Genomic DNA, 22,872 nt, shown 5'->3' with positions numbered 1-22,872 from the left:
TTGATTTTTGAAATTTGTCTTGATTTAAAGTTGAAACGTTCAGTTAATTTAGAAATTCAGTTCCTTTCTTCTTAGCAGATTTTTTTTTTAAGCATGTACACAGTTTTAAACATTCCCATGATTTAATTTGGTAATAGATGTGGGTTTCAAGAAGGTGACTGTCTTCGGTATGCCTGTATGGTATACCTGATCAGATAATACCATACAGGCATAATGAAGAGAGTCATCTTCTTGAAACCCACATGCATTGGGTTGCCAATAGTCAGACATGACTGAGCTCGCATACACACAGTAAAGCTATTAATTCTGAATAATAGCTCTATAATGAACAAGATTTATTGACACTATTAAACTTTATTACATATAACATTCACTGTACAAACGTGTTAAGAGCCTAGCCTTTGGAAGTGATCTACTGCTAATAATAATCCAGCTATAACTAAAAGGGTTAAAACAATTCTATTTATACAGGGTTTAAAAGGCCCATTAGAAAGTAAAATAAAAAGTATACAAAGAATTTTAAGATAATAGCTGAGGTCCAGTGTGATGTTTCAATTAAAAATGTTCATTCTGTACTTATGGCTGATTTCACATTGTATGGCAGAAATCACAACATGGTTCAACAATTATCCTCAGTTAAAAATAAATTTTAAAAACATGTTAATAATAGACACACCAAAAAAAGTTCATTCAGTCAACATTTAATACCAACATATTCCTGGTAGGGAGAACTCAGCTTTATTGGAGAAGGGTACTAAGTATTTTAATGTATATTTCACATGAATACCATAATTGCTTAGTTACTAGCACGAGGAATTATCACTAGATTTTTAAAAACTACTTTGGTGATAAGGAGACACACTTCAGTTTATAAAAATGCCTCTTGTATATATTTAAGCTGAATATTGCTAATAGCCGGAGAGACAGAACCTGAGAGAGAACGTTTATTGACTGTCCTGATACAAATTGATTACTTAAAAGGTCTGGATTTTATTATCAGCATTCTCTTTGTTTATGATTGTCAAGCCTGATTTTTCAGATCTTAACTTCTCCTAAGTGGAGGGAGAGGAGGCCTATTAATTGAAAATTAAAAAAAAATAATTGCTACAATTGTCTTCTAGACTTTGAATATACATTTTTGTGCTTACTCTTTGAAAATTGCTAAGTTACAGAAGTTTACCCTTCTTAAGAATTAGTCTTGCTCAAGAGGACAGTAAAAATATCTAATTTTCTTCTTTCTTTACTGTGCAACCTATCAATGTTGGAAATACCTTATTTTTCCCAATAGTTTCTAAAGTACTATTTATTTTTTTCTAGATTTAAAAATAATTATAGAAATATATTTAAATTATATAAATATTTAACTATCTTATAATTCATTTGGTTTTTTTGGAGGTTTAGAACCCACAGATAGATACATGTATAGAAGAAAATTAAAAATCATCAGTAACAATGCTATGTAGAGAGAACCATGATTAACATTTATATCTGTGTGTATTTAGCAGGATTTTGTTGTGTGCTGGTTTATAACCCACACTTCCACTTATTATTCTTATATGACATCATTTTTAATAAGTGCATAATATTCTGTCATTATGTTCGATTATTTATTTATCTGGGCATTAATGATGCTCGTTTAGATTATGAAAGGGAGAAAAAAAGATCGAAAGCAGTTTTCAAACATTTGTGTAGCTAAATCTTGGCACATTTCCATTCTTATTCTCTTCACCTAAAATTGCTGGAAGTTTAACTCTCCATCAGAAGAATATATAAAAATTTCAGGAATTTAATTTGTATAAAATGGCATTACTTGTGTCATAAAAAGTGTGCAGTTGATTAGTCCTTCTGTCCAAAAACTTTTGACTGCAGAGCAGTTTCAAGAGAGGACCTAATTAGTGAATGATGACTGTCGATACTTTTATTTACTTCTGCTTATTAATATTTGAGAATGACCTGAATCTTTTTGTGTAATGGAAGTAACCAACAAAGTCTCTTCCTTCCAGACAAGTCTAAAGTATCTTTAAAGCATTTTAAGTTCTTAATACAGAAAGGACTCTGTTAAGAACAAAATAGTTCAAATAATTTCTTTCCCTAAGAAATGAAAACTATCACAAAATCTATGCAGGGTTTTTTTTATAAGGGATCTATGCAGTGATTTTGAATTTTTCATTTTTACTCAATAGGTATCAGGTTTTTTTTTCCAAAGCAAAGAGGCTGAATATTCAAATATCCCTTTATATTTATTTACTTAAAAGTTGAGTTTACTTACAAATGGGAAAGTGATTTTCAGATTTAAGTTACTGGGTAAAGACAGATTTTTTTTTTTTTTCTTTCTAAATAGTGTGTCATAATAAAACATCCCTGTATTCACCCACTTGGGATAATCTGTGTTATTTTTATTTTGTATACTAGCATAGTACACACATAATCTCTGATTTTGAATTCTTTTGTTCTATGAAACCACTCCTTTTTAGAAAGCTTTTAAATCTTTTTTGTCTGTCAGGGTAGTTTGGGTTTAATTTTAATAGTTCTTAATTCTTGGCATAATCAGAAATATTGGTGAGCATTTCTAATTTTGCTAAACATTTTAAAGATGTTTAGTTATTGTCTGCTACACTTTGAAACTGTGGTCTGTAGAATTTATAGGGCTACAAAATACTATTTAAATGGATAAAGTACTAAATATTTGAATAAAATTAGTTTCAAGTTTATGGTAGATTTAATTCCTTTGCTTTGGTAGTTAGAATCACCACAATAGAATTTTAGGCTTTTGTGGTTTTGAGTTGTCAAGGATCAATTTTTTTGTGTATATTTGTGTTTTCTTATTAAAAAAAAAAAGTTCCCCTAACTTATTCAACCTCATTTCTTGGTATTTTTTCCCCCTAGATTTTTTTAAAACAGCATTAGTATGTAGAAGATTATGCTGCCTCTTCCTTTTTGCTCGTAACTATTTCTTATAAGCAATATCAAATCAGCTGTTACTTACCAGGCAAGTTTCAGGATGTTTGTGCACATATGCATTCACCAACCTGTTCTCTGCACTGCCTTAAGTTTACCTTTGTTTCCTAGATTCAAGTTTATCTTGCAAGTAATATTTCTGTTTTTCATAAGCTTATCGTTTTTTACTCCCTTTGCTTTCTCACTTCACTACCCTTTGCTACTCCAGTTAGAGCATTCACAGCTTTACTTTTTATACAGAGGTCTTTTAAAAAACTCCTGTTTGATTTCATGTGTAAAGTTTATACCACTGAAGGTCTTTGTTGTTGTTTCTATGAGGTTAGCAAAATTTGCTCCAAATGTGTCAGTTTGTCCCTTTTAAAAATAAGAATTACTAGCTTTATTAAAATGAGCATAAAGCAATTAATTCTTTAGATCACATTTTTCTTAGCATATTAGATAAATTGACAGAACTATTCTTGATATAAATAGTTTTCAGGAAATTCATGAGTAGAGTACAGGAAAAGTGAAATTTCTCTTTAAATCAGTGTTACGACAGTATTACAGTTTGCAGATTTGAAAATCATATGTGTAGATTTTAGGCTTTGATAACCTAGTTTCAACTAATTCAAGTTAGCATATTAAAGTTTTGAGTTTAACTTTTTACACACTGACTACCTAAGATCATAGTACCATAAGGTAGAAAATGATGGCTGTTTTAGTAGGTACAGAAAACTGTACCTCAAGGTACAGAAAACTGAATTTCTGGGTACCCTTTTTCTTTTTCCGCCTAAGAGGCTTGCAGAATCTTAATTCTGACCAGGAATCAAACTTTACAGGCAGTGAAAGCGCCAAGTCCTAACCACTGAACGGCCAAGGAATTACCCTGTGTACCATTTAAATATGAGGATCTTTTATGTTTGCTACAAATAACTGTCTATAAGGAAAAAAGATGTTTTTTGTGTCCACCGTACATTGAGGCCTATGGAGTTTATAAGTCTTATAAGCCAGAAATATAATAAGTTATCAAAAATTGTGAAAGTGTATTTTCTCTAAAATCTCCCTTTTATATCAGTCTTCTTGATTGACTTAGCTTACGTGTTTTGGTATAATTTTTATTTAGTAACAGGGTTATGTAAACTGACTCTTCGTTGATCTTTAACAGAATGTTAAACTTCCAAATAACAGCTTTAAACTTAAGAAGTAACAGTTTAAAACTTAAAAGATGGAAAAGCCTTTAATATCTAAAATAATTCAAATAGACATATTTTTGTTTTGCTTTATTTTTAATGCTGTTTTCCTCTAGTATTCTATAGGGTAAATTTTTTATAGGTACAGGTATTTACTTAAAACAAATATGGATTTGTTTATTCAGCTAAAATAGCTGAAGTACCATCTGTAACAGATGTACAGCGATGTATGTTTTCACTTCTCCATGCTTGTCACTGCTTTTATCTTACCCTAAAAATATCAACTCTTAAAAAGTTCTTCAGTGGAATTTGAGTTTTTTTTGTTTGTTTTTTTTTTTTTTTTTTGCTAATCTTAGTTGTAGACCAATGGAAGAAGGTAATGAGATGTTGAACTATTTGGATGGGGTCGGGGCAGAGGTGGGATTCTCTGAATGCTTTGTATGGATTATTTGAGACATATTTTCGAATTACATGTATGTATTATATTGGACTAGAATGCCTCTCCATTAGTACAGTTATCTTGTGCATGCAGAATCAATGTGACAGAAGGTGCATGAATATTTTCATCAATAAAACAGCACTGACCTTTCCAGCTTGCACTTTTTTGAGTAGTTCGCATGTAATTCATTCATTTGCTTTTATGATGCTGGCTGAATAATTTTTTATTAACATTTTTATAAAGATGCAGTGATCTAATTTTTGTAACATTAGATTTCTAATGTCAGTCCATTGTAAAAATATCAGTTACCACAAGAATAATAACCTTCAAATTTGTAATTCATAGAAGTGAAGCACCATTTAACTATTGTTTGTAGTACTAATGTTTAGAAACTTATGAGATGGGCTTTCAGAGTTTGACTTGTGAATACCAAAACTGAGACTGCACCTTTAAAGTATTTTGAGTATATACTGTCAGTACATTTTTATTATGATTATATAAAGCTATAACAGTTTATTGCCAACAGCTTGCATTGCCAACTGCTGATTTTTTTTCTTTTAATAATATGCTGCATGTAGATAAAGATGACCTCTCCCCAACTACTGAGGTTTGGGATGTAGACCAGGGACTAATAAGTAAACTGAAGGAACAGTACAAGAAGGAACGAAAGGGGAAGAAAGGGGTGAAGAGTAAGTGCAGATTCTATTATAATTTTTGTGTTCCAACCTTTGAGAAAAAAAAATTTTTCAATTCTGATTTTTTGTCTTCTTTATGTTTCATACAAGGGGCAACTAACTTTAAACTTTGTCTGTTGTATATTTGAAATTTATTTGAATATAATTTAGGAGGTATTATGGGAAAATCAAGTGGGATATTATTTTAAATATATGGATAAGGATGAAGCAAAGATTTTAAGGTTTTTGTCTGTATTTTAAACTTTAAAAAGTTTGCAGAACTCTAAGGAATATTGGCCTTCAGATGAAAAATAATAGAAATTTGTTTAAAAGGAAGAAAGTATAAATTTCTCTATTTTTGATAGAGTATTACTGCTGTAACTAGGTCTTATCCAGGTTACATTTCTTAGTTTCTTAGAATTCTGAAATACAGTGAATGGGAAAGCCCTTTCCATAGTTTGTACTGTCTGCTTTTAAGCCAACCACAAACAATAACAGTAGCAAAAGAAAAAAAGCTCTCCTAGGTAGTATTTTTGGTAGAGTGAGGTCTGGGGAGTAAGCTAGTGGTGGCAGTAGGGTTTGTTTGGTTAATAGCTAAGTAGCTTTGGGTGCCTTGTTATATTTTTCACAATTAATATCTTGACCAGTGTATTTTGAAAGTATATATTTAGCTACAGCACCTCTCAACGAAGTAATTCATTTCCATTTTATGAATCAGGCTTAAGAACAGCCACGTGAAAATCGTCTTCAGACCTAAAAATATTGAATGAAGAAACTGAAATTATTTTGAACTGGCTGGCCATTGATTCCTCTAGTCTAACTTTTTCGACTGTGTCTAGGAGAAAACAGTAGATGACAATGGCAAAAACCATATAGACATTCTTTTGCGTTCCTTTCTCTGGTGACAGAAATATTAGTGTATGAAATGGCAGTTGCAGTGGAAAAGGGTATAAATTTCCTCCAGTAAAGCAGTTTTTGAGTGGTTTAATGTCTTGTAGAGGAAAATAAGGAGTTTTGGAAATTTTACCTGTTATGCACTTTTCTTTTATAACCCTATGCTAATTTATGTTGTTGCATGTGAATACAAACTGTTCTCTAAGAAATTTCTTACTGTACATTGAATTGCTTAGTGTATTTAAAGATGTTTAATGCTGGGCAGGGACTGTGTTTCAGCTTTAACATCTCTTCCCTATATAATTAATGCATGTTGAGTATAAAAATACTTTTGCATGATTGAGCATTGTAATATAGATGCCATGACATTAGAATTTTAGGGTTTAGATTTTTTTTTTTAAAGAAATGAAGTAATTTACTTAAATATTAGGTTACTTATTTTGTGTATGTTATTCATAAACTGACTTACATACTGAAGATTTCTTTAGAAAATGTTAGGTAGTGTTGCTTTTAATTTCAAATATAGACACCCCATTTTTTTCCTGATAGAATGTTTAGATCTCTATCTGTTGCTGCTGTTTAGTTGCTAAGTCGTGTCCAACACTTTTGTGACCCCATGGACTGTAGCCTGCCAGGCTCCTCTGTCCACAGGACGTCCTAGGCAAGAATGCTGGAATGGGTTGCTGTGTCCTTCTCCAGGGGATCTTCCTGACTCAGGGATCGAATCTGTGTCTCCTGCATTGGCAGGAGGATTCTTTACTACTGAACCACCTGGGTTTTTGGTTTTGTTTTGTTTTTTACATAAATTGAAGGTTTCTGGCAACCCTGCTTTTTTTTAATGAGTAGAGTATTTTTAATTAAGACGTACTTTTTTTTAAAGGTGTAATGCTATTGCATACTTGGTACATTATAGTGTACACATAACTTTTTTTTAAGTATTTATTTGTTTTTGGCTGCACCAGGTCATGTGCGATCTTCATTCTTCCTTGCGGTATGTGGGATTTTTAGTTCCAGCATGCAGGATCTAGTTCCCTGATCAGGGATCAAACCCAGGCCCTCTGCCTTGGGAGCGAAGAGTTTCAGCCACTAGACCACCAGGGAAGTCCCAACACATAACTTTTATATGCATTAGGAAACCAAAAAAATTTGTGTGACTCGTTTTATTGTGACTGAACCCTCAACATCTCCAAGGTATGTCCATTTCTTTTTGAGGTTTAGAAAGAAGATATAAGTCAACTTAAGGTTTTTTTTCTTTTAGGTTTTACATTTTTCTAAAATTGTTTTTTATTGAAAAAAATACCTGTTTAAGAACTGTTAGAAACTGATAAACTGAAACTAAAGTCTAAAATTCTCATACAATTTTAATTAATTTTATTTAGTAGGATCATAATATACAGTTTTGTTATTTGCCTACTCAGCTAACAATTCACAGAAAATATCCTTTCATGTCAATAAATATTTTGCCATACAACATTTTCAGTTGTTCAACTTTAACATTTTAAACATTAACTTTAACATTAACATTGTTAAACAATAACTTGTTTAACATTTTCATTTGTTTAACTTTCTTTAAACAAATCTACCCTGTTGTCAAACAGAATATTTCAGAACCTGATATGAGAAATGGGTAAAAGGGAACTACTGTGATTAAATCAGGAGCTGGCGACCTCAGATTCATGCCCTGAGGTTTTCTTATCAAAATGTGCACCGTGTTATTCAACCAATCCCCTTTAATTTTTATTTTGTGTCTGTTTTAAAATGAGCTGCTGCTGCTGCTGCTAAGTCACTTCAGTCGTGTCCGACTCTGTGTGACCCCATAGATGGCAGCCCACCAGGCTCCCCCATCCCTGGGATTCTCCAGGCAAGAACACCGGAGTGGGTTGCCATTTCCTTCTCCAGTGCATGAAAGTGAAAAGTGAAAGTGAAGTCGCTTAGTCTTGTCTGACTCTTAGCGACCCCATGGACTGCAGCCTACCAGGCTCCTCCATCCATGGGATTTTCCAGGCAAGAGTACTGGAGTAGGGTGCCATTGCCTTCTCCGTAAAATGAGCTAACTTTGTTTAAATAGCCATAACTTTGTTTAAATAGCCATAGAAGTAATATATGCTTAATGTAAGTATTATATAGAGACACAAAAAAGTAAAAATCACTTGCAGTTCAATAACTCAGAAATTATATTTGGCATATATTCTTCCAGCTTTTTCTGAATGTTTTTATACATAACCTCCTTTAACAATTTGCAACAAGAATATCATTGTTTTTAACTCATTTTTCCTTAATTTTCATTAGATTAGATGACTAGTTTGACTGGTTAGATAGTATTGCATTTTGTGGATTTATTCTAGCCTCCATTAGTTAATCCATTAGATTGTTTCTCATTTTTAGTGTTTCTGTGAACACCAGTGCTTTTAAGGTTACCCATTTATGTAGATAAAAAGATGAGATTTCCAACAGTGTCTCAGGAATGAATAATTTTGAAATAATTGTTTCTTTTTACACTTCTTTGTGAATTAGTTAAAAACTTTCTACTCTTAAACATAGAGTTCACTGTAAAAATGTTGGCTTTGAATCCCTGCTGAGGATTTTTCTTTTAAATTTTTCTTTAAATTTGTGGGTAGTAAATTTAGGTCTTAATCTAGGTGGAATACCATATTAGTGCTAAGATACAGTTTTTCATGAAAAGATTGAATTCATGAAATTTACTTAGCATTTTTATTATCTGTTTTCATTGGATTTTCTGATGTTTTCCCAGATGTGGCTTTGTATAATAAGTTAGACTGATTTATAAACTGTAGCCTTTTCTTTTTTTCCTTTATTCCAAAGTGTGAGTTAGTCATACCTTTTGGATCATAGCACTCAGTTTCTACAGATTTTTCCAGCTTCTTAGAAGAAAATTATTTGCTTAACTTTAGCACGTGAATTCAGCAGATGTAATCCAATCTAAATGCCTTTTTTTTTTTTTTTTTAAATGGGGAAAAGTGGCAAGAATGCCAGCCTTTTAACTTTGTAAAGTCTCAACCATGATTTGACTCTTAAATGGAAAGGGTTCTGAAATCAGAATCCAGGTACGTAATGTTTATCTGTCTTCCAGCTTGTTCACTGAGCTACTTCACTTTCACTTTTCACTTTCATGCATTGGAGAAGGAAATGGCAACCCACTCCAGTGTTCTTGCCTGGAGAATCCCAGGGATGGGGGAGCCTGGTGGGCTGCCATCTATGGGGTCACACAGAAGAGTCAGACACGACTGAAGCGACTTAACAGCAGCTTGTTCACTCCATTTCACCCTTCTTTTTTCCTACCTTAGGCAAAAGGAATGACTTAACAGTGAACAGCCTTGCCTTGGACTGTAAACACAATTCAGTATTAATTTCCTTCTGACATACGCTTTTTCAATTAGTATTTCTAAAGATGAAGACCATGAAACTAAAGAGACTTGTTACAGTTATTTTGGTCTCAAGCTTCAGAAGAGTTAAGCTTCCTTTTCCTTGTAACATTTTCTTTTGACATAACTTCAAACTTAAGGAAAAGTTATAAGAATTTCATGCACTTTCACACAATTTCTTTAAATGTTAAAATTTTACTACATTTGCTTCATCCTCTTGTCTCTTTAAATATGTACTTTTATTATTTTGAACACTTCAGAAAACTGAGTAAGTAGTAGACATGTTGTTCCTTAGATACTTCAGTGTGAGTTTGGTCAGTTCAGTCACTCAGTCTTGTCCGACTCTTTGCAACCCCATGAACTGCAGCACACCAGGCCTCCCTGTCCATCACCAACTCCAGGAGTTCACCCAGACTCACATCCATCGAATCGGTGATGCCATCCAGCCATCTCATCCTCTGTCCTCCCCTTCTCCTCCTGCCCCCAATCCCTCCCAGCATCAGAGTCTTTTCCAATGAGTCAACTCTTCGCATGAGGTGGCCAAAGTACTGGAGTTTCAGCTTTAGCATCATTCCCTCCAAAGAAATCCCAGGGTTGATATCCTTTAGAATGGACTGGTTGGATCTCCTTGCAGTCCAAGGGACTCTCAAGAGTCTTCTCCACCACCACAGTTCAAAAGCATCAGTTACCTTACCACAAATGCATTCTCTTATGTGACCACAGTACAATGGTGGAAATGAGGGAATTAACTGATACAATACTATTATCAAATCTAAAACTTTGTTTTCTGTCATCTCTAAATATGTTCTAAGCTTTCTGTAATTGGGGAAGAAAGTGAAGGGGAGTTCTGAGTTAATCTTTTGTTAAAATCTTTGATAGGACTTTTCTAGCTTTCTGTGGTGTCTCTTTTTTTGCTGTATTTCATGTATAAGTAAAAGCATGTAAATCAGTAACAAATCACAGTGTGTATAGCAGCTGAAATAAGGGTAAAACATCTGAAGTTTGGAACCTTTATTTAGAATATGAAGGAGGAGGTAATAATCTTTTTAAGACTTCGATATTTGTTTCAGTTTTTTCAACGTGGAAGGTTTAAATTATGGATTATAATATGTTTTCCTTTGATAAATGCTCTTATTCTTGCTTTTTGTTACTCCTATACTATTTTGTACTTATAAAATTGTAGCTTATAAAGATTAGATTATTTCATATCCTTTCTTCAAAAGATTTATATGCTTTTCCCATTTCAAAGATAGGGAAAGATCTCCATTTCAAAGGTTCACATTCTGAAATATGTATGTTTACAGATCTGAGTCTTGGTCCATGAATTTGTCTTAATTGTTCTTATTTATCTTAAGTTTCCTGTCTTCCATGTGTAGAATAAGATTTGTCATTCCCCTTCTTTACTTTATTCTTGTTACTGAATAGCTGTACATCTTCTGACTTGGTTATCATACATTGGAAAACTTTTTCATTATTTCTTTTAATACAAATTATAAGTATCCCTGGATAATTTTCTAGTTTTCCTTTTTTTTCTTCTTCTTCTTTTTTTAGTTTGATATTAGTATTTGTCTTTTGCTATTCCAGATTCAGGATTAACAGACTTTCAAGAGGGAATGAAATTTTTGTAGAGTATGACTTAAGTACAAATATCTTTATATTAGGCATTTTAGAACATTTAAAGAGAAATTATTTTGTATCAGTAACTTTCAATAGGCCTATAAAAGCACCTTGACACATATTATAAGGTGACTATGATGATTAAGCTGCCTCTATTTTGGAGAGAGTATAAGGAGTTCATAAAACCATTCAGTATCCTGTGTCAAATCAAAGACAAACAGTTGTTTCATACTAAAGGAATATTACTTTCAGGTAAGAGATGCAGTTGTTTCCTATTTCTGGCTCCAGTTTCACACTGTTAAAACAGACCATTCAGTTCTTCAACTTGGTTTCTCTTTTTTTTTTCCTCCCCCAAGAAAATAATTGAAGCATTTTGATAAGGGGAAGAAAGTATCAATTTGACGCTGTTTTCAGTCAGTACACATTTTTAAGCTGCAGAATCACTTTGCAGCTAACCTAGTTTTTCCTTAATACTGTGATGTCATTTCTTTTTTAAGATGACAGTTGTCATATAAAAACTTTCTTTCAATTAGGGTGATAGAACATATAACAAATCTAGCAAACATGATATAACTAAACCCTTTTATTCTAAAATAAACCTAACCTTTGCCAGATTGCCTGCTTCACTTCAGAATATAAGGCAGATTAACAAAGGGAGGCATATTTGAGAAGGGAAAATGTTCGATTCCATTTAAAAAAAATCCTGTTTATTTATAATAACAGAGTAATGGAAAGATAAATTTCATGTCAAGAGTGTGTATATTTGTGAGTGTGAATTTAAAAACGCTAACAGCAGCAGTTGTCAGTCTATCCACAGTTTGGCTTTTACACAGCATACTGTTTTTCATTCTCCTAGAATCTATTCAGAGGATTGTGCATTGGTATAGATTTGATGGCTGTGGTTACGAGGTAGATGGGTTATTGTATAATTCATAGTGGTAGAAGAACAGCTTTTCTTGCTGTTAAAATTAGGAAGAGTATTTCCTCTATAGATTATAGAGTAGTAATTGAGAATCAATTTTTGTTTAATCCTTAGTGAGTTGTCTTCAGTTATGCCATTGGACATTTTGATAACATTATGTATGATTTATTACACTAATACCATTACAGTTTTCCTGTTGCAAATCAGACTTCGAAACTTTTATCTGAAATTGCATTTGTTAGAATTATTGTATTTAGAATATTAGATTTAGAAAGAAAAAAGGAGCATTAAATGTGCTGTTAGTTGAAAGATGTTCTACATGACAGGGGCTAGATAAGACTGTTAACTTCTGGTTAAGAAATCTGCTTTCATCTTTTAGCAATTTTTGAGAAACTAGAATTAAAGCAGGGATAATTCCATCTTTTTCCTAAACTTGCCACTGTGCCACACAGAAACTAATGTTTGGTTATAGTATACAAAACAAAAAAAGTAATAATAATTATATGATTTGGAAACCTTTGTTGGAATGTTGCAGGAAGGGTGATCCCTTCCTCAGGCCCAAGAGTGGACTCTTGTCTAGTACTTAGGATGAATTGTCAGAAGAGACACACATGCTCACAGAGCATGAGACGTTATTGGAAAGGGGCCCCTGGCTGGAGCACAGGAAGGCATGGGAACCCAGGAGGACTGCTCTGCCACATGGCTGATAGTCCCGGGTTTTTTAGTGGTGGAATTAGTTTTCGGGTTGTCTCTGGCCAGTCTCTGACACAAGGTCATTTCTGATGGCCTGAGCATCACTCAGCCAAGATGGATTTCAGCAAGGAAGATTCTAGAAGGTTGGTAGGACATAAGGACTGGCGTCTCCTTTTGATCTTTTCCAAGTTCTTCCAGTTGGTGGTGGCTTGTTAGTTCCATGTTCCCTACAGGGCCTCCTGTTGTAAAATAACTCATACAAGTGGTTACTGTGCTGCCTGGCCAGGGTGCGCTGTTTGGGTCAGTGTTTCCTCTAACGTGAACATTAAATTTCATGTTGCTTCCTGTTTTCCTTTTCTTCCATATTTCCTACTCCATGTGTTCAGGAAGATGTGACTTGATGGTATCTGTAATGATAAAACTTTTTCTTGTCTTTATTATATTTATCATGTGAAATTATTTATAAGTAGTATCTAATGAAGTAAAAGTTTATGGTTTACATAAGTATAATTAGAGTGAGCAGAGTAAGATCAACAAAAGCCTCATGGAGGAGATGGAAGTAGGTTCAGAAAGTATTCTCACCTTTCTGGGGAATAGGTAAAGACAGATATGATAAAAATACGGTAGAAGAAACCCTGGTGAATATACTATAGGGAAACTGCTCTGACTTGAAAATTAGGGAGATCTGTATTATGTAGCACTAAAAGATGAGATTGGATAGGACCATCATGAAGCACATGCAGGGTTAAGTACAGGATTTTAGTTAGCTTTGATTCAAAGAGTGTTGACGTGCTGCTTGTGATTTCAGAGTAAGGAGTGATAAGATCAATGTGATGATTTTGGAAAACTAATCTACCCAAAGTATTCAAATATGATGGAAAGAAAAAGGAGTTGGGAGATACGAAAACCAATTAGGAACCCTCTGCAGTAATTTGTAAGAATGAAAGCATTGCGTAGAATAAAGTCAACAGCAAGAAAGAGACTGATCTGAAGAATCTGAAGAGCAGATAAAAGGAGGGTTTTTTTTTTTTTTCAAAACAGATTCTCCTTCATCTCCACTTATAAGCTGAAAAGGAATTCTTAGGATGTAGTTACAGAATTTGAAGAACAGAAATCAAATCAGTGGTGTTGGTACTCATAAGTGGGAAAGTTATAAAGGAAAGCTATTTTGTGAGAAAGGATAACATTTATTTTCTTTCATGTTGACTTTCACTGATGGTTAGACATCCAGTTAGCAGTTTTTCATTTACTAGAGAATTTATTTAGTCACTTTGTCAGGGAGAAAATCCTCAGGTAGTAACTGAGTTTCTCCATTATATACTTTAGAAAATTCAGACTACTTGACACATTGTATCCAGAAAGAGTTACTTAAGCATTTCTAAAAAGTTAGGGATTGCTGTGAAATAGTTAATAAATGAAAAGAAAAAATAAAGGTAATAAATGTGTAAGATTCCACCTATTTCATTAAGTCTTACCATTGTACTACCTGGCATTCTGCTAGGGATACATAGATGAATGGTAGTTCCTTTGGAATTGCTAATATTCTAATAGCTGTAGTAAAATTTAGTGATTATATAGTCTTAATTAGTCCATCAGTATTAATGTTAGTAAATACAGTCTTATTGTGTGGCCTTGGATTTGCCTAATTGTTTCACTTATATGTTGACTATAAAGCATTTTCTTTTAAAAACTATTTTCTTTCAAAATACATAAGAGAAATGATTCTCTTGTCATTTCTGACATTCATAGTTAAAGAGATCCCATGATACTAGATGGTCCTGAGCTTTGCATATTTTGGCCTAAATTATCCATGTGCCAGTTGAAATTCTCTCCTTAAGCTTATGGCCTGCGATTAACTTTTCATACTGTGATGAGAAACTGAGAACTCATGGGTAAATCAGATTTTTCAAATTTGGGAAAAGAGGAAAAACATTTGAGGAAAATTGGAGTTGATTTGTTAATGACAGGTTTGTGTGACTATAGCAGGAAAATATCCACATAAACACAGGGAAAGTTAAATGTTTGTTGCACCCTCATAAAAATCATTTTTACTTATTTCTTTGTTAACATTTTTAAATAGTGGATTAAGTTGGAAAACCTGTTTTATTCTTTACACTGTTAAATGTTAACTTAAATACCAAAATTTTTTGTTTTAATGATATCTTCTGTGTCTGAGCTTACAGAACTTTGAGTAAGAAGAAGCTCAATTTTGTGTGTGTATCTCTTATTTATATATATATATATATATATATATATATATCTCCTCAGAAATAGGAAATATTTTAAATATTAAAATTATTTCCATATTTTCGTGGGGGGGGTTGATATGGAAAATTGAAGACATCTTTGATTAGATGAGGTCTTTAATAACTGCAACTTAAAAATAGCCTGTTTTGGTAATAAGTTGGTTTTTAAGGGTGCTAGCAAGTCAAGCGGTAGCTGTTAAATGAACCTCTACTGCTGACATTAATTTACAGGGGTCAACAGGACAAAACTCTACGACACGATAGCTGATCTGGGAGATGATGAGCTGCCCCTCATCCCTTCAGGAATCATAAATCAGTCTAGGTCAGCCTCTACTAGAATGACTGATCATGAAGGTGCAAGAGCAGAGGAAGGTACAAAATTTAGCTACCATGTTTATTTACATTGCAGATGACATTAATTCCAAATCACATCTCCTTAATATTATAAATTTGCTGCTGTTTTAAAATGCTGAAGATCAGCTTATATGATCTTCAGAGAATGTTTTGGGCAAGTTCTTGGTGTAATTGTCTTAGAAATTTTTGACTTTTGCTTATGATTTTTTTTGCTTTTGATGTTAGGTGGAATTGTTTTTATTATGTATGATTTCAAAGTACCTTTCTGAACTGTGACTTTAGTTTACAGATCTAGTATTAGGAAATTAGTATTTTAAAAAAGACTTAAAATAGTACGTACGGAAAAGAATTGTTTAGTTATTTGTCATATTGGTTAAATTTAGCAACTCATAGTAACTTTCACTTGTTAGGAGACAGCTAAGTGCCAAACATTGTGCTTGAAACTTGATATATATATTATTTCTAAAAATGTATATAATGATTGCCTAATTTAATCATTTTATAGAATAAGGTGACATCATTATTCTTTAACCCAGTACCAAACATGTACAACTTGGTAATGAATTTTTTAAAATTTGCCTAAATTAGAAATGGGCAGGAATTGAAACTACTGTTTAGGCTTTTTTTCCCATAACTGATTTTAGCTGAAGATAACATAGATATACTTGAGTACTTTATAAATCTAGGTTGAGAAAGTTATAATTCTAAGTTATGAAACTGAATTTTAAGGTCCATTGTGACATATACATACATACATAAAGGATAATCCATTATCTAATAATTTGACATATTTATTGAATTTTATTGATATTTCTACTTTGCTTTGTAAGGTAATTTCATGCCCCAGTCAAAAAATTTTGAATACATCTTATTCTCTTCTGAGTTCTCTACTGGCACATATGGCTTAAAGCTAAATAATATTACATTTCCCTTTAAAGTTGTCTCTGCATGTATTTACCACTCATCATAATCTAAGAATATTTGGAAAGGTGAAGAAAAATCGGTAAAATAATAAAACCAAAACAAAAGATATTAAAACATGAAAAACACTAGGACAAGTAAAATAGTTTGTTGATTTTCCCTAGATCTCTTTACCACTGTTACACTATTTTCCTGTTTTACCTTAGAGAGTATTTTCTAAAATACACATACCGACTCCATTATTCTTCATCTTATGCATTTAGTAATGGTTCAGCTTCTTTAGCTTTTGATATATTTTACCAAATACTGTATAATTTTGCTAAAATTTTTGTAGTAACACTATACATTTAAACTGTAGATTTTATACCTTAAGGCAATACCATATTAGCAGAACTTAGGGACCCTTTTAAATGTTTCAAACCAATGACCTATAGAGGGGGAAAAAAACAGTTAAGACCCGTACTACTCAAAAACCAATGTAGAACTTGTATGTATATGTCTAGTTGTGCTTTTTAAAGAAAAAATATAAGTGATCTGACTCTGTTTATAGTGGAAGGATAAAGAGGTGGACAGATAAGCATGAGCCTTATTACACTATTTAAAGGGTGGATACTATTAGAATTTGTTACTACAAAAGATTAAGTTCAGTTTTGACTTAGAACTAAGAGGGGAGCATTAGCATTCATAATCTCTTATTTTCAGGGGCCATCTCCAATTATGCATTCTTATTAAAGGCAGTGTCATACTTCATTTTGTAAAGGACGAAAGTTTGTTTTCAGGGAGAGAAACTTACACATTAGGAACTTTCAGACTATATTTGGTAGAGACTTAAGGTGTATATATACCATGTTGCCACTGGCATGAATGGAATCAGGTATGGAGCTGTGTTCTTTAGATTTTATAAAAATTGAAGGAGATAGGAAGAACTTGATATGTTAGCTACAGGTTTCCTTTGTCATTGTTGTCCGTAAAAAGAACAATTAAAGAAGTACGAAAAGGACCTTGCTCTAAGACCTCATTATGTAGACCCTAAGATTTCCATAAAGGGAAATGCTAATATGATAATAGTCTTAAATTGCTTGATGAAATCTTTTAGGCTCTCTAATAAAAGGTATCATAGTGTCCCTCATTAAAAATTACTTATTTTAGTAATTTTATTTCTCTTTGAATTCTAATATTTCAATGCTATGTAATCATGTGCTGTAGGTAATTATGTTAACATTAATAACATGAATTTATAGAATAAAAATTAATTTCTTCTGCAAAAAAACAAGGGCAGAGTATTTACTGTGCTTACTGTGTGCCACAGTAATGCGTGATTGTGGAAAGCAGAAATATAGCTTAAAAGATTTTATTCACTGAGATGTATATGCAGTATGCCGAGTGAGCAGGATAGTTTGCTATATATAAATAAATATAGATAGAGAAATGTAGTTAGGTGATTCATTAGAAATTGGTATAATACTTTTGCTTAATATAATTAATATAAAACTAGTAAAACTACCTAATATTGGTTAGACATTTCCCTTCACATGCTCTTAAATTGGTCAATAACTGATCAGAAATATCTCCGCATAAAGAATGTATAATGCATTATTATGTTAAAGTCATTTTATTGGGCTTTTATCAAAAGTTCTTTTATTGAGTATTTGTGAGTGGGAGGAATTTTGGCATTTTATTCTAACTTGTTTTACAAACAAATTATGTGCATAAAAGAAAAACATGTACTGGCTAAAAATGCTTTGAGAAAGTATTACCTTAATGAATTTTATATAACTGTTCTTAAACATAATTTTAAACTATTGGTTTTATAATTCTCAGCATCTCATATTACCAATAACTGCATACTAGATACTAGTAGGAAGGATCCATGCTACAGATTATTTAGATTCAGTAGGTTTAACTTATAAAATTAAATACTATTATCCCTACATATATTTTCTGTCAGATTTACTCTGTGTCAGTTGCTGACACATAGCTTCATTTTACAAATGTCATTCAGGACCCTATTTGAATCAAATTATGTAGTTTACTTTGATATTACAGATTAATAAGTAATAAAATAAGATACTGTAAATAAGGATGAATTTTACTTTTACCATGGTATATATCTAAAAGAAGCAGACTTGTATCTTCTCAGAATGTTTTCAGTAGTGTTAGTGATGACTGATATTTCATTACATCTGTTTCCTTTAGTGTTTTAAATTTATATCATTTTTCATGAAAAATTTTCAGAATTGACAATTAGCTTGAATTTTTGTTTCCCTTTTAAAATTGCTCATGGATTTTAAATGTGTTTCAATATGTTTTGTATTACAGTGATTGATGTACTTTCCCCCTTGCATCTTAGGATTAAAATTTTGCTTTCAAAGCATGTTTGAAATGATATGGAGAATTGTTGCTTATACTATAACTATAATAACAATACATAGTAGTATTTGATTTTAATGGGTCAAAGTATCAGAAGTTTAAAGTGCTATAGTCAGTATAGATTATTTATTTTAGGAGTATATTCAGTAAAGAAGAAGTCAAAATAAAAAAGCATAGACAGAGCTTGAAAACTGGAAGGCATCTGAAGATCAGATGGATTAACCATTTAGGGGAAAGAAACTGACACTAAAGATAGAACTGCCCTTTTCCTAGACCACTGAGAAATCTGAGCAACTTAAGGCTTTACTTCAATAAGCTAATACACTGTATAAGAGACTGGAAACTATTAACATGTGAATACTTGTATTAAATTTTTATCAGGGATGAGAATATCAAGCACTTTCAAACAAATATGATGGAAAGCGAAAGGACTTAGCAACAACCTATTACGTTTAAAAAATACTATAATTATAGTTGTACCAAAGGGATATAAATAGACAAAGCTTCCACCCTGAAATAATATATCAAGTGCATATTTTATTTGTGGGAAATGATGCTCAGTTCTGAAATAAATAAAACACTTGTTTATTACTACACAGTAATAGGATTTTTTGAGTAGAAGAAATAAGGGAAGTGGGAAAATAAAAAATTAATTATATTACTGAATATTATAACTGTTAAGTGCATTTCCCCACAATATTGTCTTGTACTGTATGATTTTTCAGCATTTAAGAAGCGGTTTTGTTCTTTATAGCTGAACCAATAACGTTTCCATCTGGAGGAGGCAAGTCATTTATTATGGGTTCTGATGATGTTTTGTTAAGTGTACTGGGCCTTGGAGACCTTGCAGACTTGACGGTAACAAATGATGCAGACTATAGTTATGATGTAAGTGCAGTTTTATTTTTAATTTTTTAATGATTTAATAGAAGGCTCCTTATTTTTTGGAAACACTTATAAAGCAGAATTAATGTCAAGGTGCATGGAAAAGATAAAGTGTGACATTGTGTTTATTTGAAGCGATATATAGTTTTTTCTTACAACTACGTTCTTTGTGGTATTTAAATTTTTCTTGGGTATTGTGGTGTATTAGGAGTTTGGGGTGATTGATTACCTAAAATATTGGTTGATAAATACCTACCCTTAGTAGTCAACTCTCAATTACCTACTCAAATTAAGCCATACTTTGCTGTTAACAAGAGAAAAATAGGTAACCTGAATCATTTATCTGCTTTCAGGATAAATCTTAAAACGCATTTTAGTTTTGAACTTTTTTTTTAAAGGATAATGTTAAAGTTAGTTTGTCATTTCCTAAATACTTCGTCTTTAATTTGAGGGATGGGGAGAGGATGAGGAGGGGATGGAAAAGACAGTGTTAGAGGTGAAACTAGTCTTGGATTAAATTTTTTATAGACAATAAACACTCAATTGAGAGTTAACTATACTTACTTAGATTATATTAGTGAATTTGCAGATTTTCAGCAAATTAATTTTTCCTTTTATAAACATATTTTTTCCTACATTTTATACTTTATGTTAGAATGGTTTTTAGAGACATCGGCCTTGGTGGGCTGGATTATTCTCATTAATACTTTTAAAGTATGTAAGCAAATAAATTCTATAATAACCTTTTGACTGCTGTAGAAGTGGTTTCACAGCCTATCTTTACAGATGGAGAAACAAAGGTAAAAAGATTAACCTCTTATCAATATCAACAAAGTGTCTTTAGTTCAGACTTTTGAAAAGTACTTTAACTTGCTGCCTTGAAAAATGTCACATGCTGATTTTCTAAATGACAACTGTATTGTTAATATTGTACCCTTGGATTTTTGGTAATAATTTATTTAATTTTTGTTTTCATGTAAAATGTTGCAACATGGTAGTTTCTTTGTGTGTTTTGTTTTTCCCCTCATTTTAATGTTTAGTAGGACTTTGGGTTTACCTTGATGATTAGGTAAAACAGATTAAAGGACTCATTTGATCTAAGTATTTGAAAGCTAATGAAATGATTCTTCTTAGTTCTTATTAAATGATAAAGATATAAAGTTTTTAAGGTGTGCTAAATTTCCACTGGACATTTTAGCAAAGCACTTTTGAATGTATGTTTTAAACACACCAAAACAAAAACTCCATATGCCTATCAGTTCACTACTTTTACCACTAAATATCGTGCCGTTTCTTTTTAGTTGCCTGCCAATAAAGATGCCTTTCGAAAGACATGGAATCCCAAGTATACACTACGTAGCCATTTTGATGGAGTTCGAGCATTAGCTTTTCATCCTGTAGAACCTGTGCTGGTTACTGCCTCTGAGGACCATACTCTGAAACTTTGGAACTTGCAAAAAACAGTTCCTGCCAAAAAGCAAGTATTTTAATGTTAGCCTATGTTTTTTCCTTCCAGTTTGGTAATTATAAGTAATTATTCTTCTTTATGGTCCGTATCTTTTATGCACTTATTTGATCTTTCCTAATGATCATGTATATCAACCAGTGATTTACCATTATTTATCTTCTCTCCTCCCCTTTTTTCTCCCCTCTTTTAGGAGTGCCTCTTTAGATGTAGAGCCTATCTACACATTTAGGGCCCACATGTAAGTTTTACTGAATTAGTACTTAATTAACAACCATAATTATTGTTAACTATTATTTATCACTCCTAAAGCCTTGTAATTTTTTCATAATGTTTGTTTTACATTAAGAAAGACATTAGCTGAATAATACTACATTTGATTAATAATTGTACTAATGAGAATATAATTAGTACTGTTCAATGTACATGTTACTTAAACAGTTTTAGATACCACATAAATTTAGAGAGAGGTTGGGAGGGGTGCAAATGTAAGTTTCTTTGTAGGCTTTCTCAGTAATGTTTTCCCTCTTTTCCTGTGATAGTGGCCCTGTTCTGTCACTAGCTATCAGTTCTAATGGAGAGCAGTGCTTTAGTGGTGGTACCGACGCGACTATCCAGTGGTGGAATATGCCTAGTCCTAATGTGGATCCATATGATACATATGGTGAGTAAAAGGCTCAAGATGTATCTTTTTAAGTGAATGGCGCTGACAGAAATAATCACCTCGAATATTAAAGATTATTTAAATATGTATTAAACTTGTCATTTAGTCTTTCCATTTACTAGTAATTTGCCTTATTAAAGAGAAAAGAAATATCATGCCATAAATATTTTAGCCTGCAAGTTGGTATTTCCTATATTGTGTTCAAAAAGTTTTTTAAAACTATATTAATTAAAGCATTAATTTCAGTACCAGAAAAGAGAAATTTAACGTAAGGAATAATTTTTACAACTTAGCTACTTTACATAGTTCAAAAATAATTAGTGCAAGATACAGAAACAAATGGGAATTCTCAGATGATTCAGTGGTAGGGTGTCCACCTGCCATTGCAGGAGACTCAGGTTCAATCCTTAGGCTGGGAAGATCCCCTGGAAGAGGAAATGGCAACCCACTCCAGTATTCTTGCCTGGAAAATTCCATGGACAGAGGAGCCTGGCATGCTACAGTCCATGGGGTCGCAAAGAGTTAGACATGACTTTGTGACTGAGCATGCATGTAGAAACAAATAAGGACATAAGGGTATAAATCAGTGAACTTGAGGGACAAAAAATTTCTTAATTAAAAAAAACTAAAACTTTCATTCATGAATCCCATTTTTAGAATCTGGCCAACAGAAATACCTGTGCATGTATTTAAATATAATTATAAGAGCATTGTTTGTAACAATAAAAAAATGTTTATTAGTATGAGAATGGTTAAATAAAAAATGGTTTACTTAATGGTTCATTTTAAAAGAATTTAAGAACTCTTTGGTCTTTTGTTTAACACACTGAGCACCTAAATTTGCCAGATATTAAAGCATACATCAAGAAATGAGAATTAGTCTAATACAAAAAAAAAAACAGAGTTTAAACACATAAGCAAGGGAATGGATAGGTACAAATTGTGATAAATGATATGAAGATACAGTAATGTAAAAGAGTAACAGCCGAAGTCTTCTTTAGATATAGGCTAAAATAATCACATTCAAGCCAAACTCTATATAAAAGTTAACTGTCAGTGAACAATTTTAAGCCAGTAAGTGACCTAAAAAGATAACTCTGGCTTTTGCAAGGGGAATAGATTGGGAATGAGAAGAGAGTGGGGAAAGGAATACCAAGGTAATGTTGTAAAGTTGTAATGTGGTGATCTGGTAGATAGGTGAGAAGATGATGTTGCCAA

At 32.3% G+C, this 22,872-nt stretch overlaps 1 protein-coding gene across 4 annotated transcripts in view; it reads left to right on the top strand.

The window, feature by feature from the left end:
• Positions 1–22,872, top strand: part of STRN3 (striatin 3) — a 107,212-nt gene that overhangs the window by 69,969 nt on the left and 14,371 nt on the right. Inside the window, exons 8-13 of one of the 4 annotated variants that reach the window (NM_001098042.1) lie at positions 5,145–5,255; positions 15,227–15,367; positions 19,395–19,528; positions 20,827–21,002; positions 21,184–21,231; positions 21,533–21,654. In NM_001098042.1, the coding sequence (NP_001091511.1) occupies positions 5,145–5,255; positions 15,227–15,367; positions 19,395–19,528; positions 20,827–21,002; positions 21,184–21,231; positions 21,533–21,654 (732 nt within the window). The remainder of the gene's footprint in view (positions 1–5,144; positions 5,256–15,226; positions 15,368–19,394; positions 19,529–20,826; positions 21,003–21,183; positions 21,232–21,532; positions 21,655–22,872) is intronic. The other 3 variants (XM_005222045.5, XM_005222046.5, XM_005222047.5) reach the window with 3 other exon arrangements.

Source organism: Bos taurus, chromosome 21, assembly GCF_002263795.3.
Source record: "Bos taurus isolate L1 Dominette 01449 registration number 42190680 breed Hereford chromosome 21, ARS-UCD2.0, whole genome shotgun sequence".
Taxonomy (NCBI): Eukaryota; Metazoa; Chordata; class Mammalia; order Artiodactyla; family Bovidae; genus Bos; species Bos taurus.
Note: the sequence above shows the minus strand (reverse complement) of the source record. Positions and strands in the feature narration are given on the sequence as shown.